The sequence below is a fragment of the Zootermopsis nevadensis genome, unplaced genomic scaffold (genome assembly GCF_977971745.1).
Source record: "Zootermopsis nevadensis isolate Lab colony 2312 unplaced genomic scaffold, Znev_1.0 Znev_ptg000023l, whole genome shotgun sequence".
In the NCBI taxonomy this organism is placed as follows: domain Eukaryota; kingdom Metazoa; phylum Arthropoda; class Insecta; order Blattodea; family Termopsidae; genus Zootermopsis; species Zootermopsis nevadensis.
Window position 1 is genome coordinate 4,899,372 of NW_028259155.1, and position 17,533 is coordinate 4,916,904.

The 17,533-nt window shown below is 36.1% G+C and overlaps 2 protein-coding genes across 9 annotated transcripts in view; both read right to left on the reverse strand.

Annotated features, from left to right (window-relative positions):
• The window catches only part of Hcf (Host cell factor), a 40,806-nt gene extending 38,891 nt beyond the window's left edge, over positions 1-1,915 (reverse strand). Inside the window, exon 1 of the mRNA XM_022066745.2 lies at positions 1,704-1,915. Coding sequence (XP_021922437.1) covers positions 1,704-1,863 — 160 coding nt within the window. The 5' untranslated portion in view covers positions 1,864-1,915. The remainder of the gene's footprint in view (positions 1-1,703) is intronic.
• A 1,544-nt stretch (positions 1,916-3,459) lies between these two features.
• The window catches only part of LOC110831136 (uncharacterized), a 162,661-nt gene continuing 148,587 nt past the window's right edge, over positions 3,460-17,533 (reverse strand). For all 8 annotated transcript variants that reach the window (XM_022066792.2, XM_022066789.2, XM_022066791.2 and 5 more), the window contains 7 exons: positions 13,947-14,053; positions 12,683-12,850; positions 12,192-12,276; positions 11,986-12,042; positions 9,618-9,660; positions 7,213-7,379; positions 3,460-6,365 (listed from right to left, as the gene is read on the reverse strand). In XM_022066792.2, the coding sequence (XP_021922484.1) occupies positions 4,798-6,365; positions 7,213-7,379; positions 9,618-9,660; positions 11,986-12,042; positions 12,192-12,276; positions 12,683-12,850; positions 13,947-14,053 (2,195 nt within the window). In that variant the 3' untranslated portion in view covers positions 3,460-4,797. The remainder of the gene's footprint in view (positions 6,366-7,212; positions 7,380-9,617; positions 9,661-11,985; positions 12,043-12,191; positions 12,277-12,682; positions 12,851-13,946; positions 14,054-17,533) is intronic.

Below are 17,533 nucleotides of genomic sequence, written 5' to 3' on the forward strand. Positions count from 1 at the left end.
ACAAAGGGCCATATGTCAGATACGTAATTTTGCCTCAGAAGTGGCAAATTGACACTCCAATCAGCTAAATGATGCAGCAGCAAGCTCTGAGGCTACCAGGAGAAAAATTCTTCGCAGTATTCATGGACTTCTAAGGACATGTTTTGACATGTTGAACAGAGCAAAGCTTGTGACGGAACTAAACCACATCAGTGCATTGGATCACATAATAACCAACATACCAAGGGACGTAACTAGCTTACAAATATATCCAAACTGATGGCAACACTTCATGGTAAATTAGATACTTAAGAATGTGAAGGCAATTAACTTAAAAGGGAATCTTGTCTATCAAGGTTCATGATGTCCTGGATAGCATATACTATGGCAAGAGAGCCTTTCCTAATTGAGAGGCTGAAAAACAAACTACTGCTGACATTTGCAGTTGCTTTTGAGAAACTGGTAAATAAAAGCCTACAAAAGTAGGATACATGGTTGGAATTTTATTCCAATGAAGCCATAACCTACAAATGAACTGAATAATGAGCTGTGACATGCTACCCAGTTTTCATCAAAGGATCTACTAAAAGAGCAACTACCATAATCTCGAAGTAAATGGCATCTGCCACTTGTGTTACAGACAACAGTGATATATCTACACGTCGGAAAAATGGGTTCTGTCATACGTTACAGCAAGGAATACTAACCTCAAGCAACAGATTATAAAAACCAGTACTCTGCATAATGTGCATTTCTTCTCATCAATTTCTCACAAAAATAAAGCTATCAGCTTTGTATATAGAAGTGAATAGTTTATCAAATAAAAAGAAATTGGTAATATAAATTACTGCTGAAGTACGCACTGAAATGCACAAGAATTTTTTACAAACCAAATGCTAAAACCCATAATTCTGGGCTAAGTTCTTTACTTCCTGACATAAATCTCATATAATTTCACTGACTCGGGACAAAAATAGCCAGAAGCTTCTGAAAAATGAACATTTGCGTAAGGTTATAACCGGCAAAGATTCGCTCGATAATCACAATCTACAAGAAAACAAGACATATCCTTGACACTATTTTAAAGATATCTTATAAAACAAACTAATGGTGTATGGAAATGTCATTAAAACATGCAATTTAATATAAAAAACCCAACATTCGAAACTATTCATTAACATGGGATCAAAGCATCATACTTGTGTTTACATCAACACATGTGTATTGGAGAGAACGGCTAGGCATAGTAATGGCGGCTCAGACATCGGATGTATACGAACCAAATGAATGTCAAAGCGTCGAAATTGCACACACAAATAAACGAATATCATGCTCAGCCATATCATCTAATACGGAATTTAATTAAAACCCTTTGTACTTTGCAGCTTTCAAGCTGTGTTATGAAAAACGTTAAAGACATAACCAAATACCATACAAATACAACAAAGTAACCTAACATAGCATAGATCATGTTTCGTACTTGGAGGCTGCCATATTGGATAACGCCAATAAACCGCCAAATCAAGAATATTAAACTGGCTGATAATTTACTTGGACGTATTGTTTGAGTAAGTCCAAAATTATTGTAATACAATTTAACAACCACGAATAATCCCATTACGGTGTACTATATGTAATGACAATGTTTTCCACAATTATATACAGTGACAACAGATGTCGCCATCTTAGAAGCCTAATATTGCTAAACAAAAAAGTCGAATTACCTGTATTATATACATGAAGTTCATCAACTATGCCTTCATTTCCGCCACCAAATACAACCATCAAATCTTTGATTGCAACAGCACGATGCCCATGTCGAGGTCTTGGTTGAGGTCCAGTTGGATTTGTCACTCGCTTCCACTTTAGTATGGGAGCCGCCATGTCAGTACATATTTTCTTTTGGTGACCACCAACTCTACATGCTACGCTCTAGAATCACAGAAACAACATGAGAACTGTCAGAGGTAGTTTCAACCATAAAGGAAGTATAATAATCCTTGGTTTCCTGTTGATCGTTCACAAATCTTTTGGTAGCTTCAATTACAGATCGGAAGCTGATAGATACCGTTTAGCTGTTCCATGCAAAATAAAATGTGCATTGCAAGAACAGTATAGGGGTCGTCAGATATGAGGGAAATACAACAGTACAAAACGCGAAGTTAATATTATACAAATTTACTGAAAAATTTTACATACGATATATTTTCCGTTTTCATTATTTTCTATAAAAATGGTTTCAACGGCATTTCACCCACTGTATTTTTACATACATGCCATTTAACCACCCTAAATTCATTTTCTAATAGTATGACCTTGTATTGATCTACCATACTACAATCCTAACCAAAGTGCTGATTAACGTACATTTACCTAACGTGATACAAATGTAAATGCTATACTAAAACCAACGTAACGAAATGAAAAACCGAATCTCCAACTAAAACACTAACTTACTGGTATGAAAAATGAACTCACAGAATACAACCTTGTATCATAATTTCGCGTTGTCTTTCGAAGTTCGTGTAAACATGTAGAATATCACCATCTAAACAAATAAATTATATATATATATATATATATATATATATATATATATATATATACATATACATACATACATACACACACAAACACACGTTACACGGAAAAGATTTTAGGCGTGTAAATACAATTGAAGGATTCAATTTTGTCCGATGAGTAAATGCAAGCATTCAGTTTTGCCCCACATAAAATACAAGGATGCAGCTTTGTGCCGACATAATATGTGTGAAACAGAATACATGAAATGACCCTTGGTAGGGGAATAGGGTGGTGAAATCGCTTGTAGGCATAATAAATATATAAGTTGCGTCGGTGAAACTAATGTGAGCTAACTGGTACATAGGTAGTGTCCTGACACAGTTATTATTCACTTACTTCAAGTACATTTAAGAGAAAACTATTAATTGTTTAATAAATCCATCAGCTTAAAAGAACCCATATGTAATCAGTGCTAGACGTTACGCTAGCAAGAGGAAGATCAGCACAAGTTAGAAGTAAAGTATTTTCAAAATATCCACCTGAATGTTGAAGCTGTTTCTTATGAAGAGGCCAGATCCAACAACTTACCTAAAAGTTGGCACAGAAGATTTCAAACAATTGTCATAAATTACTATGAATCCTTCTAATATCTCACGAAAGAACTCTAAAAGGAAAAGAAAAAGCAAATGAGGAAATCACAGCAGTTGAAGACTTAGTGATAGCAGCAAAAATAGTACAAAATGGTGAACGAGACATATATCCCAGTTTTACAACCAGTATGAAGGATTTGATTACTTGTGACTTTGTGGATATACCTTTGTTTGTCATATCACCAGGAGTATTACACCACCTCACTGATTTACTTTGTATACTTGAACATACATACTGATTTTAATTCCATGGATCCAAAACTTAGAATGACAACAGGACGTAGAGTAAAAACACAAACCATACAAATATAACTCAAAATATTTATAAGTTTTCTCCTAATACAATAGTTTCACACAAAGTGTACAAATGTTATGTTGAATTCATACATAAACAGTAGGCATGTCCAAGAAATCGATTCCTTGTACGAAAGTGCCGACATATGAATAATATGGTTATGTGGTTAACACCTCGACAACTTTTCAGTACTTTTTCGTCGTAGTTGATTGTGCAGGAAAAGCAAGGGCTGACAGGCAGCATTACTTGTCATGGTATAATTATATTTAAATTTCTTTCTCTCAGTATATCAGTTCATTATGACAATAGAACTGTTTTCCCTTGGATTACTGACATTGTAAAGATGACACAGATCCTCAGACTGTGAATGATTAAAAAATATTCCCTTTTCTAGTATGAATGTGGTAAATATTCCTCTACAACAAAGCTTACTGTGGCTTCCCAGAAGACATAAAGTAATATATACTTACACAAACCATAATGTATAAAAGGAAGTCCCATATAATAAATTCTTCTGAATGCTATAGTTCAGTATAAAGATGACTTTTCTTGGCGGTTGTACTATGTAGTCTAGCAAAACCCAAAACTCATCTTCATACAATTATTGTGATAACCTGAAATCTCATGCCATAGTACAGCAGTTTACTGTGTGTTTTCATCTTAATTTAATACTTAACATTTCAAGAGATTTTTCTTCCAAGTGATGCCATTTCAATGGTACACATTATACATGATATTTACATTTGACAACTGCTACAGGTTCAGGATTTAGCTGAAATATATGTGCTTAATGAATAGGCATACTTACGAGACCTGCAACGGCTTGAAGGGTTTATCCATTTGTGGCTTAATATCAGGAAAAGTTATCAATGATAAAAAATAGCAAATAATACTAATAAATACAATTATAAACAACGGTAGATATATAAATGCGTGATTGATGAACCTTGTGCTTACTTTTTCATAAGTTAGTACACATGCACCGGTATCCTTACAGCTTTTAGTTCTGTCTAAATGGCAGAGCTTCAGTCAGCAATCAAAAGAACTAAAAATAATAAAAATATGATTAAAAATCACACAATTTTTAAGGCTGGTACAATTAACATTCATGTGAGACAATTTCCCCATATATGAGAGGTAAACCCTTAATGTTACAGGTTAATACGAGCTATTATTCAAGTTTAATAATTTCAAAACAAAGAATGACATTACAAAGTAAAGTAAATCCTCTACTAAGTACAGAGTCATTGACATTTAAAGGGAATTATGAGGTATAGGTAGACCAACAGAGCATTACCGATTGAGGCCGAGGGCACCGCCATATTGTTCTGATAACATAATAGTGGCTTCTCAAGTTTCACTATCGCAACACTTTGGCTTATCTAGCATGTTATATTCATTAACACTCCCAACTACAACAACAGAAGATTTGCAATCTTCTTCAGGGTCAGTTGTTTGAGACCTCACTCTCTTCACTTTCTGCGCTGACTTCATTCTCTTGCGCACTTTGGCGCACATTTTACTTGTAGATACCACTTTCTGTACGTCTTTACTTTGAAGCCACCGTGCTGCCCAGGAACAATTTGTATTTTCATTTCTTTTGTTCTGGTTTTCTGATCTGTAATCTTCATTAATTTCAATTTCGATACAACTAGATGAAAATTCTTTACTTTCATTTTGTGCTGAATTTTCAGGTGTAGAACCAGAATTATCACAAGAAACAGATGATTTATGAGGTTTAACACTGTACTCCTTTGATACATTATTTAAAGTTTCGCTGACTTCTGTACTATTGTAACTGCAGTTACCCTGTTCTGATAAGTTTCCAAGCGATACTTTCTGTGAACCATCTGTTTCTTGAAGCGAAGTCTTTTGAAGTTTCCTGTTGTCAAACAACTCTTGTAATTCATCATCATCGCTATCATCTAAAATAATTATATCATTACACGCCCTCTCTGAATGAACTTCTATAACACCCTCAGAAGATTTATCATCATTTGTGAGCTCCCCATCTTCCCTGCCTGCTTCATCAAGTGTAACTACTGTGTTGACAGTTTCATAAATTTCTTTGCAATGTGGCACGTGTACATCCGATTCCTGCTCTTTGCCATTTGATTCCAAAAGGGGGACTTGTTTTACGTCGCCCATGTCTCGTGTTTCGCCGCCATGACAGACTTCAATTTTAATATTGCTGTACAAACTGCTTTGTGAGATATTTTCACTTGTTACTTGGTGTACATCTGGATCAACTGTGGAGTCAGTTCTTGTGAGGGTACATAATTCAACGTTCTGAATTGACGGTAGCTGGGGTAAAGCACTGATGACTAGAGACAGAGACTGGTTATTTTTTTGTTCTGTGTTAACAACAGTACACTGATTCATAGGTATATTTTCCATTCCTCTACGTTTAAGCTTCTGCCTGTGAGATTTAGGGCTGTTGTCAAAGTTATCAGATCCTGTTAAATTATTATTATTGGACTCATGATTATAAATGCTAGCAGCATCTTTCACTGTATATAAGCTACGACTTTTCGTTAGTTCTGATGGAGGGGTCTCTGACCACTCATCACAGTGATCTACATCTTCACCATCCCCTGCGCAAATTTGCTGTTTCAGCAGAGCTCGTATCGCACGAGCCCTCATTTCAAGTTCTAGAATTTCCAGCAACGTCTTTCCCTTACTTTCATCTGTTCTCTCTGTCATGTCTGCTTCATTGATATTTCCACTTTTTGGAGGTGAGTTAGCTTCATCAGTTTCTGCAATATTCTTTCTTGTAACTTTAATTTGCTTTTCAGATTCTTTTGCTTTCTTTTGACTGTTGCTTTTCCTCTTGTTTCTCTTCACAACAGAAACAGTAGACTCTGCTTCACATGTTGACGAAGTCCTCTTTCTCTCAGAGTGCTTGGTAGATGGGATATCTGAAATGAAGAAACATATATCATCTAGGGATTGAAGATGACGTGGGAATGCCAGCTTTATTTCACCTCTGAAGGAAGTTGTGCTATGGATTTTTATCACTCTTAAAAATCCATCGACCTCAGCTGGGTTTCAACCCGCGAACCTTGGGTCCAGTGGCGAGCATGCTAACCACTATTCCACCCAGGGCGACAAGTATAATACGCTTCTGTATTTTTAAATGGACAGTGAACACTCATCTCATATTAATAAAATTAAAATAAAGCAGTGTGTGTGTGTGTGTGTGTGGGGATTGCTGGTGCAGTGGCCACACGGTCTGAGGCACGAACCTCGTGCGCCTGGCCGCCGCGACTGTGGGTTCGAGTCCCACTCAAGGCATGGATGTTTGTCCGCATCTTTCTGTGTTTGTATCGGTAGAAGCCTTGCAGATAGGGCTGATCACTCATGCAAGGAGTTCTACGAATGTCCAAAAAATAGATCAATCATAAAACCTCCAAGAGAGGTAAAAACGCAGACCCTGCAAATGCGGGACAAATGCGAATGAAGAAAAAAAGAGTGTGTGTGGGGATTGAACACAAGTTACCCCCTTCTAAAACAAATACTTCACCTCTATGCTACAACAGAAACATACATTGCTGGTACTGACAGTCCAGTTTTGTGTACTGCCAGATTTATCAGAACAAAAAACATTTTACTTTAAAACAGAAATGTCAAATGGCACTTCAAAATAGGGTATTTTTGCTTTACTTTTAGTCGAGACCTCTAAAATTTTTCGCGTAAGTTTCTGGACACTCCGCGTACGTGTATATGTGTGTCTGGGTGTTTTATATATTTTGCTGTAATTCATACAATTAAATAGTTCTCCCATTTCCTTTCTTGTGATTCCAATCTCTAGGGTGTCGATATCAGGTACTGGTCCATTCAGCAGCCCATTTCTCTCATCACTGTTTATGTCCTCCTTGTCCAACTCTTCTAAATCTTGATCCTGTGTTCTAGTCCTCATGTCATCACTTGACCTGCAGAATAACAAAACGTGATACCATATATAACGTTAAAATTACAAATATAAAATATTCTTTAAGAAAGCAAATTTGGAATTAATGAAAAAGGAAGTTTTAAATCATTATATAAGTAATCAACACTAATTCTCCAGTCTTGGAACTTGTTTGTATAGCAGGATTCCTCACTTGTCAACCCATTAACACATAGACATGTGACCCAGTAAGGTTAGAACGGTCAGTAAGGTGATATGCTATAGCCTGATTAGCCAGAGTTAATTCCTAGCATAAGGGATTTTTCTTTTCGTTGTCACATTCAGACTGGTTCTGGGATGTAACTGACCTCCTGTCTCATGGATACTAGTGACTCTTTCCCCATATATAAAAAAATATCTGGAATCTGAACCTGACTGCACACTTTTGATGCAAAGTTCCCTGGCATGGCACACTTTACCATATTTTTGTACGAACTTACTCCGGCAGTCGCTGGTAATACGGAAACCAAAAGTATGGTAAATTAAATGCGCCGTTGTTGCATCTTAAGTCAGTTCAGTCAATCCATTCACAAGAACCTACTTCCCCAAGATTATTTTGACATCCAGCTAAATCTTCCATGAACAAAATATTGTACGAATTTCAAATTTTTCATACTAATTATGGGTCTTTGATAAATATGACACACGGATGTTTGTAAATTACATAACATAAATGACAAAGGAGGTTCAGGGTACCAGAAAGAGTCAAAACGTTGAATTAAGACAGGTTATTTGTTTAAATCTTGTCAGTCAAATCACAATAAAATTCCTATTAAATATTAAAATATTACTAAAATTAACATTTAAATATTTAAAATGATGTTCTCTATCGAAATGTTCGATCTACATTAGATCATCACTTTTTACACGACATGTTTCAGTTCTAAAAGAACCATCTTCAGGTGTATAAAATTATATAAACTTAAATATAATTTCTTAAATGCAACTTTTAGTCAGATGCTTATCAGATTACAAATGATGTTTTCTTACAGATTTTATTGTATTTTTTAATATCGTATTCGAAGTTGTTCTGTATGTACGTCGTGCTTAACATGATTTTGTGTGGGTGAACGTTTTTTTGTTGTTTTTGTATCATCCAGAAATGAAGTTGTGGAGGAGTTACGTCCGTCTGGAATTTTATTGTGATTTGACTGACAAGATTTAAACAAATATATATTTATCACAATATGACGCAAATTTATCATAACACAGGTTATGAAATGCTTCTATAAAAAGTTACAAAGGATACAAATTTAAGAGCACATTATGCTACAAGACTGGTCCAGTCATCATGATACACGAGGCTGTTAAATTTGTGGGCCGTAACCACAGGACAAATCATTGGTCCACCCATCTTACCAGAAAAACTTCATGGTTTTCTGTGCCTTCAATTTCTCCATAAACATTTACCTCAACTGCTGGAGGACATTCCTTTGTGCGCACAAAAACGGATGTGGTTTTTGTATGATGGTGCTCCAGCACACTTCAGTTTAATCGTACAGGAGTCGGGTACGCATTTACCCAGAAGGATGATCCGTCATGGTCCCAAGGCTCCTGTGCCGCGACCACCGGACCTCAATCCGACGGACTTTTACTTGGGGAGTCATATAAGAAATGTGGTCTAAGCCAACACTGTCAACACTTGACTTTAGCGAAGCATATAGGATGCGGCTAACAAGATTTTTTATCATACCTGGGGTGTCTCGATGCATCCAAGCCTCCGACATTATGCTGACACAGCCCAACTGGTGACGTCATAACAAAGAAGTAGAAGTGTCACGTATTCCTTGCGACTGTGAAATCTTAGCTGAAGTTATATTTCGCCACAAAGGATCTCATTTCACGAAACCAAGTGACTATCATCAGACCTGACTGCGAAAAAATTCTGCACTTTGACTATCTCAGGGCTAAATACAGAAGGTAACGCACAATATATCAGTGATGGTGTCTGTGCTTCGATTGTTTGCTCACCCCTAATTAATAAAATAATTAATTCATACTTTTAATACCAAGGGCAACACTTACGGTCAAATCCAAGACCTTTCAATACTCGGCCAGTATACTAACCACAATTGTAGCCCAGGAATAGTTGCCGTTACAAATTTACCTACGTTACACGTGAAGTTATGTCCTATAAAGTTCATTGTTGTTTCATGCGATATGTATAAATTTTAAAGAGAGATTGTAAGTGAACATTTTCAGTTCTTCATGAATTACATACCACTGGTCTTTACTGCCCATAGGTGATGTTCCCAAGGTATTTTCTGGAGAAAGAAAAAGAAGTAAGTCTTATTATTTAAATTAAACCCAGTGAATATGAAAGAATATTATTTCTTATAGAAAACAGATGTAATATACAAAACAATTTTTGATTCTCAAACAAATACGACACAGACCATTCGCAGTGAAGTCTCAATTATCTGACATTCCGTTTTATCCAAAGTGCCATGTTGGAACACTCCATTTTATCGACAGTCAACCCAGGATGCAACAAAATGAATCATGCTCCCCTACCGAATTCTATATTTTACGTAATCAGCTGCTATTAACATTGGCAAGGTTACGATGGTAGCAATAATTTAACAAACGAGAAGACAAAACAGTTTTCGTAAATTCTATGTTATTATTAAATGACACTAAGTATCTCTGAAAGTAAAATTATAGACTGATCACAGAATAATAAACTATGGAAGGAAACGCTCATGCCCTGATTTAAGGTACTATTCCGGTATTAGCTTGGATGAGGAAAATCATAGAAAAAGTCAGGACAGTTGGTTTCTGGGCCCAGATTTGAACCCGTTATCTTCTGAACATGAAGCAATCTAGCTGCAACATTCGGCCATACTTTGTAAATAAATATGTAAAAATTATTTCAATTACGTATTACGAAGATCAACACCACGATACACTGGCGGAGAAACACTGAACTAATCCACGCCATTACGTAATTTATAATGCAATGTGTTCAATGAAGTGCCAGCAGGTACAATGTAGAAAGAGTCCAGGAAAGTGTAACACAAATGGAGTAATAACGTTTTAGAAATAACAGCGATGTGGGGAATCTGTCAGAATCTATAAATCACGTCACACAGATTCACGTAAAAGGAAACTGTGCTGGAGCTGGAGAAATAACAAGGCAAATGTCAGTAGCCTAATAAGGCGAGATGGATATCCTATGCTATCCTCTTGCAACTAAAGGTCTTTTTAGGCGTCTTCGCAACCTTCATGCCAGTTAAAATCGCCCTATCCGTCTTTGCGCAGGAAACAATTCAAGAACATCTGCATGGATTTCCACGTAACTTGGTACTAAAAAACACCATTAAAATTTTACGGCACGTTACAATTTAAAATCGGAAAACAATAATGGGCACTTTACATGAAGACTTGCATGCGTTTAGAGTGCGGAAATGATTGGGTGGGGAATCCTCGTCCGGGGAATCAACCGCCGGGTAATTTTACTTCAGGGATTCCCAGCAAACCGCGCAATCACACTGGGGAATCGTCACAAAACCATCACCCAAAAGCAAGAATTCAAAACGATCAAAGGTCAAATTCTGACCAACGAACACGTATTGTTACGTTATTAATTCATTTCCTAATGTATTTTTAAAAATAAAACCTTGTATAAGTTTGCAATCGAACAATCTTGGCGATAAAAAAGGCCAATATGGATATTCGTAACTGCTAATCTTAATACGAGCATTACTTACACCAGTATCACCATTATACGTAGGCGTTCTTTACAGGACGCGAGAAATTAAGAAAACCCTTATGGTCTATCATGTCCATGTCTGTCGAATTACAATTATAAAACTTGCAATTAAGAAAGCCATTTTAATTAAAGATGCACAAGATGGATTAAGACATCAAAGAAACTATGTACAACTTAACGACGTAAATATTTCATATGATGTAGTCTTATATATCTTTAATACCAAATAGCTTTGGGGAGTTTGTAGTTTTTAACGTAAACATGGCGTATAGATCTTGTAAGCGTGCATTCTCTTAACACTTGTTAAATGTAAGTCAGGGTAACTATGTCTTCAGTCAGGGATATTTGTTAAAAGTCCCGATTGGCATATGGTGCGTCGTTCAAAACTCAAGAGGAATGTGTCTACCCGTGCGTTCAATGTTATATATACATGTAATGTACTAGTGTCGCCTAATAATCCCATTTAGATCGAAAACTCAAGGGTATCAAACCTAACCTCACTTCGTTATTCATTTGTCAGTATTCTTTCGTGTTTTGAAAAATAGTTCCGCCAAGAAAGATGTGATAGGTGTTCGCCAATCCCCTTAAGACATAGATCAGCTATAAAATGTTAGTGACAAGTGGACGACGTCTATATTATTTTCTCGAGAGAAAAATGACGCAGTTCACATCTCAAAAACAGTGGCTTTATTATACATATTGGTAAACTTCTATGAAACAACATGGCACTACAACCCAGAAGACAGCCATCTTCAGACTCACCACCGTCAGAACTCGAAAAACTGGATATTATATTTTTACTGTTCTCTTCAAAAGCATCAAAATAATAATTAAAAACAGTTTTCAGACAAATTTATAGATGTAATGTCAAACTTACCATTTTCTGGTTTGGAACTTGCATCATCAGAGTCAGACGAAGTTTCTAATTCTCGTCCTGGAATACAGTATTAAAAAAGTTTACTGAATTCACAATCCACAAGCCTGTAATATCTACCGGATCTGTCTTTCAAAATCATAAATTAGGAAAATATTTCCTTCGGATCAGAACACATCAATACAATTGCACCTTTTGGACTTACTTACCTTCTAAAACACTGTGAATACGTTTAGATGACATTCCAAGTAATTCATCCAAACAATGGGATTTTAATTCATCAATTGTTGAATCCTAGAAGAGATATAGGGCAATATACACTACGTAACAAATATCAAGCTCATAAAATTTTCTAAACGAGATGTGTCGTAATTCAATCATTCATACTTTCCTTGAGTGACCATACGTAGCTTTCCTCTACCTTCAATTAACTTCAGTTATACAGGGTGAGTCAGAATTATGTTTACAAACTTCGAGTACGTGTTCCAGGATAAACAAAAAATGTTCCTATGAACGTGGGGTCACAAATGTTTCATTTTCGAAATAATAGCTACAAAAATAAGTTTCAATGTACGCCTACTACTACATTTTCTAGATTTCAAGGTCACAGTCAACTGTACACAAAGTTCAGTTAAATTAGACTGTGATCTTCATTTTATGGACATTTCTCATTCTACAAATCTTACTGGTGTTCATGTACCTTTAGGATAGGAGGAAGCATCGCTCTGAGTTTATCACCTTTGATAACTGAAAACATCTGATTAATCATCTCTTCCCTGTCATTAATATAAAAACCAATTGGATGTAATTCTTCACACAGATTCACGCTTCCTTCACCACTGTCTTCCGCATAATTAATTCCATCCTCCTACAGTAAGAACAAAGTTTAAAATACTATATTAGACAACGAAGAAAAATATACAAAATCAAATCAATATTTTACGAAACAAATTCACTGTTTCGTAGATTCAATTTATGCTACGTTACTACTAACAATTATTTATTTTAATCCGTCTTATCACAATATTTAAAATTTCTTATAATTAAGATAATAAAATATCATTGATGTTCCATATCGATTGATCGATTTACATTTTGGAACAGCCTTTACACAACATGTTTCAGTTTTTATAAAACCATCTTCAGGTGTAAAAGATTTACGAACTTAAAACTCAAATATGATTCCATTTGGTGATGTTTCATGCCATTTGTTTTTCAATTTTGGGCGAGGTGTTGTTTTTCTTAAATTTTATCAGATGTACATATCGGTCCTAGATGTAGGAGTGATTGTTCCGATATGTCCAGAAGTACGACTGTCATCGTACAGGTGTGGGTCAGTATTGACCCACACCTATACGATGACATGTTGTGTAAAGGATGTTCCAAAATGTAAATCGATCAATCGATATGGAACATCAATGATATTTTATTATCTTAATTATAAGAAATTTTAAATATTGTGATAAGACGGATTAAAATAAATAATTGTTAGAATATTCACAATATGACGCAATTACACTATCTTACGTTACTACTAGGAAAACATAAATAATGAGATAAAAAGTAGTTTCTAGACCAAGATATGAAGCTGTAAACCACATTCTGTATCCTTCAGCTGATCAAATCAAAGAGGACGAGATTGGTAGGATACGTAGCACGCACATTAACATAATGCATACGAATCGTGCCTCCAGCCACTTATAAATAACTTTTTTGCATTTATTTTCATACAGATAATATAATCTGCATTGGATAAAACTGTTACAGATACCATCTTTCCGTGAGACAGTTCGAGGCATTCTCTTGTAAAAGTCATACAAACGGAATTCAGAAGCCAAAAGTGGACACCAAGACACGAATCATCAAAACTAAATGAAACCTAACCTAACAAAATATCATATTACGTTAATCATGAGCTCGATGGGCAATGGAAGCAGAATACTTTTAAAAATATTGATTTTTACCTCCTCACGAAAGGACCTGTTCACTTTCCTCTTCTTTTTTTGTTTCTTTTCGTGCGTTTTTTTATCTTTCTTGTCCTTGTGTTTGCGAACAGCACCAGACGTCATAGCTATGTAAAAAAAGTAAACACGTCTGTCACTAAAATCATAAAAAAATCTGTCGCTAAATCGACAAGTAACAAAGGCACACTGACTTAAACACATAAAATAAAATGCATAATAGCCAATATCCGCTACGCTTGACTGCAAAAGAGCGCCTTTCGCGGAATGCGGAAGTAATTGTAATCACGTTCTGACGGTGGCAACTCTGGTGGTCAGAAACGTAAACGAGGCTACGGTGGCGTCTATGGTGGGGCCTGGAGTCAGGTGGTCGGTTTTGTGTCAGTGTTCGACAGAAATCTAGTTTCAGAAGCAGTAAAGATGTTTTCACGATCAATTTGCTTTGTAAAAATTTTATAACATTTTGTACTTTCAATACGATTTTCAAAAAAAGAAAACGCTGAGATAAACTCCATTACTATCCAACATAAAAAACAGTTCAATCCCGTCAGTTTTGACGGGTTATACTAATTAATTTATAATAGATTACTTTGCGTAATTAGGAAACTATCCCAGAATCTGATAACAAAGAAAACGGAACGTAATTTATTATACTTTAATTTACGTTAACACTTTCAAGCATTTTAAACCTAAACAACACATTAAAGTAGACGTTCATTCAACATAAAGGTCTCTCGTTATACGCGCTTTCACTATCCACGTTTCCACATAACCGAGGGTTAATTTTAGTATCTTGAGGATAATCAATACCCAATCCGCATCCACGGTAAACGCTGCCGCGCACAGGATCACTGATTCACCCCACCATTTTGACTTCGGGGGGGCTACAAATTGAGACCTCACACGGTATATCACTTTATACGTTTAACATTTCATTTTTTTTTTTTTTTCGTTTTCGATATACGTGACGATTCGCGGGAAATCAACCCCTCCCCCGCGTATAACGAAAGTCATCTGTAAATACCTTAAAATTCGGGAATAATTTCTCTCCTCTCCAGGTAACGCGGAAGAATTTACCATTAAGTAATACTCATCACCTTGTAAGGCCTAATGTTATGTGTCGGATAAATCTAACGTCAGCACAGAGAAAATAATACGTATTTTAAACCACAAATAAACCATCTCGGCAATTCAAAAGTAAACAGACAAACAAATGTATTATACATGTATGTCGTTTAGTTTTTGTTAAAGTTTGTCCCGCTACACGCCACGTAGGCGCTTGGGGGGAGAGACTGTATAGCTCCTACTCATTCTTGACCTCGGCACTAGATGAGGGTGAGTGGTCAGCATCACAACCCGGCCGGCTTTACCCCCGGGAAAGGATCCCGGTACCCATTGGATAGGAGGCTGGGTGGGCCCCAGAGCCGGTCTGGACACAGAGGCTAGAGGGAAAAAAAAAAATCATCTGCCCCCATCGGGGATCGAACCCCGGCCGTCCAGTCACTATACTGACTGAGCTACCCTGGCTCGTGTTTATACTTCACACGTTGGCTAAAAAACTAATAGATGTACCAGATGGCAAGAATAAACATAGGATGTAATTGTTTATTTAATCAAAATACTTTTAGACACCTCAAGATGACATGAAAATCAAACAAAACGGTACTGGATCACGATTCGAATGCCATTAACAGAACAGAAAAATTAACGTTACAGTGTTTTGTTAACTGGACAAATAAAATGGATGCTAACGACAGCTGGCAGTGGATATAGGGAAGGTTTGACGGCAGCTGATAACTTCCGCTCCCCACATCCCACAAGTGTCATCCCTTGTTACAATTTGCATTAATGTTAACACTCCTGGTATACGTTAATACATGTTTCAGGAATCTAACACTTTGAATTTTTGTCTTACGCAAGGAAATGACGTTTTAGCAGACTATTACGTCCATGAGATCATTTATTATTATTACTTAGTGTTCTGTCTGACGACAGGTCCATATGAACAGGATCCTTCCATCCTTTTCTCGGACTGGGACCTGTTCATATACGTTCTTGGCAGATGATCCAGAAGTGGTTTGCCATTGCCTTCTTCTGTGTGTGAATGGAGTAATTGTTGGGATGCCACGGAGGAAAACTCCGTGTTGCCTAGACCACGGCCTTGCCCAACACAAGTTATAAATTCGGGCACCGCTGGGAATCGAACCCGAGACCCCAGGATTACAAGCCCAGCGTTCTAACCGCTAGACCACCGTGGCTACAGACCATGAAAATATTATTCAAAGCAAACCGCAATGCTAATATCACGAATATGTACGTTACCTATACGTATATTAGTAAGAGTCCAAGTTAGTATCTAACAATTATTATATCGAAAACTGCAATTTGTATGAATAGACTAATACAAGATAAATGTTTTTTATTATAGGCTGCATCTGCTGTATATTTTCTCTCTCTCTCTCGATATACTCAATATGTATCACACAAAACTATCGGATCAAACAAATATATGTAAAGTGGTAATTACTTTTTTTCAATCTAACCCACTTCCAAATACTGACGACATGTCTGTTCTATGTGATGACGTTGGTATAAAATATTACTGGATAAAAGTCGTAATACTCCGTACAACAAATTTCCGTTACGAAAATAATTTCAAAATCTCTGAAACCATTAAAAATACCAGTACGTATTTTGGGAAGACAAATTCATATAAAACGCCAGTCTGTTACGAGCTGAAGTCTATAGTATCTCTAATAATGGCTCGAAGTTTAGAAACGATTCGACTATCGATAAAGAAACGGAACATGTTGGAAAATATAAAATGAAATTATAAGAGCAGATTGTGTGTTTTATCCCAAGCAGACGAGAAATGACGTGATAGCACAGGTGTCTCGCCACCTGCTTCAATATAACACAGCATGCGTGAGTCAATTATATTACATGTGCTGGTATCAGAATTACAATTTAAAACCAAAATAAATAAACCATCCAAACGGAACTCAAACAAAGCATCTGTGAAATCCAAACAGAATGACAATGGACCCACAAGTGAGACACTGTTTTGTAATTATAATGTACCAGCATTACTACGCACATAATTTTTTTTCACAACCAAAGCCGAAACTCGTTTACATGATACTGAAGAATCCAGTCCGTACCGAAAAGAAAACACCACATTTTACCTTTATAAATATAAAATAGTTATCGCGATTTAAGGAAATTATCTTGTTCACAGTAATAATCATAAATAAAAAATAAAAAGTTGCTGATTGTTGAAGTGTGATAGTTACAATTATGCTTTAAATATGAAATAAATACCAACCATCAAGTCAACTAACTCCTTCGATCGGATGAGAATTCGTCTTGAGAAGCTAACAATCCCTTATCTCCTGCCACATGAATCCAGTTCATGACGTCATACCTTATTTAACGATTTTCTGCTAAAGTGTGTACTTTGTCTTTCTAAGCCCACAAATAAATGTAATATTCAGAAATATTATGGTTGCCGAATTAATTTTTCATAAATTGTAGTCATAGTTGGTTCCTTTTCTTCTGCATTCTCTCTTCAACGAATTGGATTTTTTTTA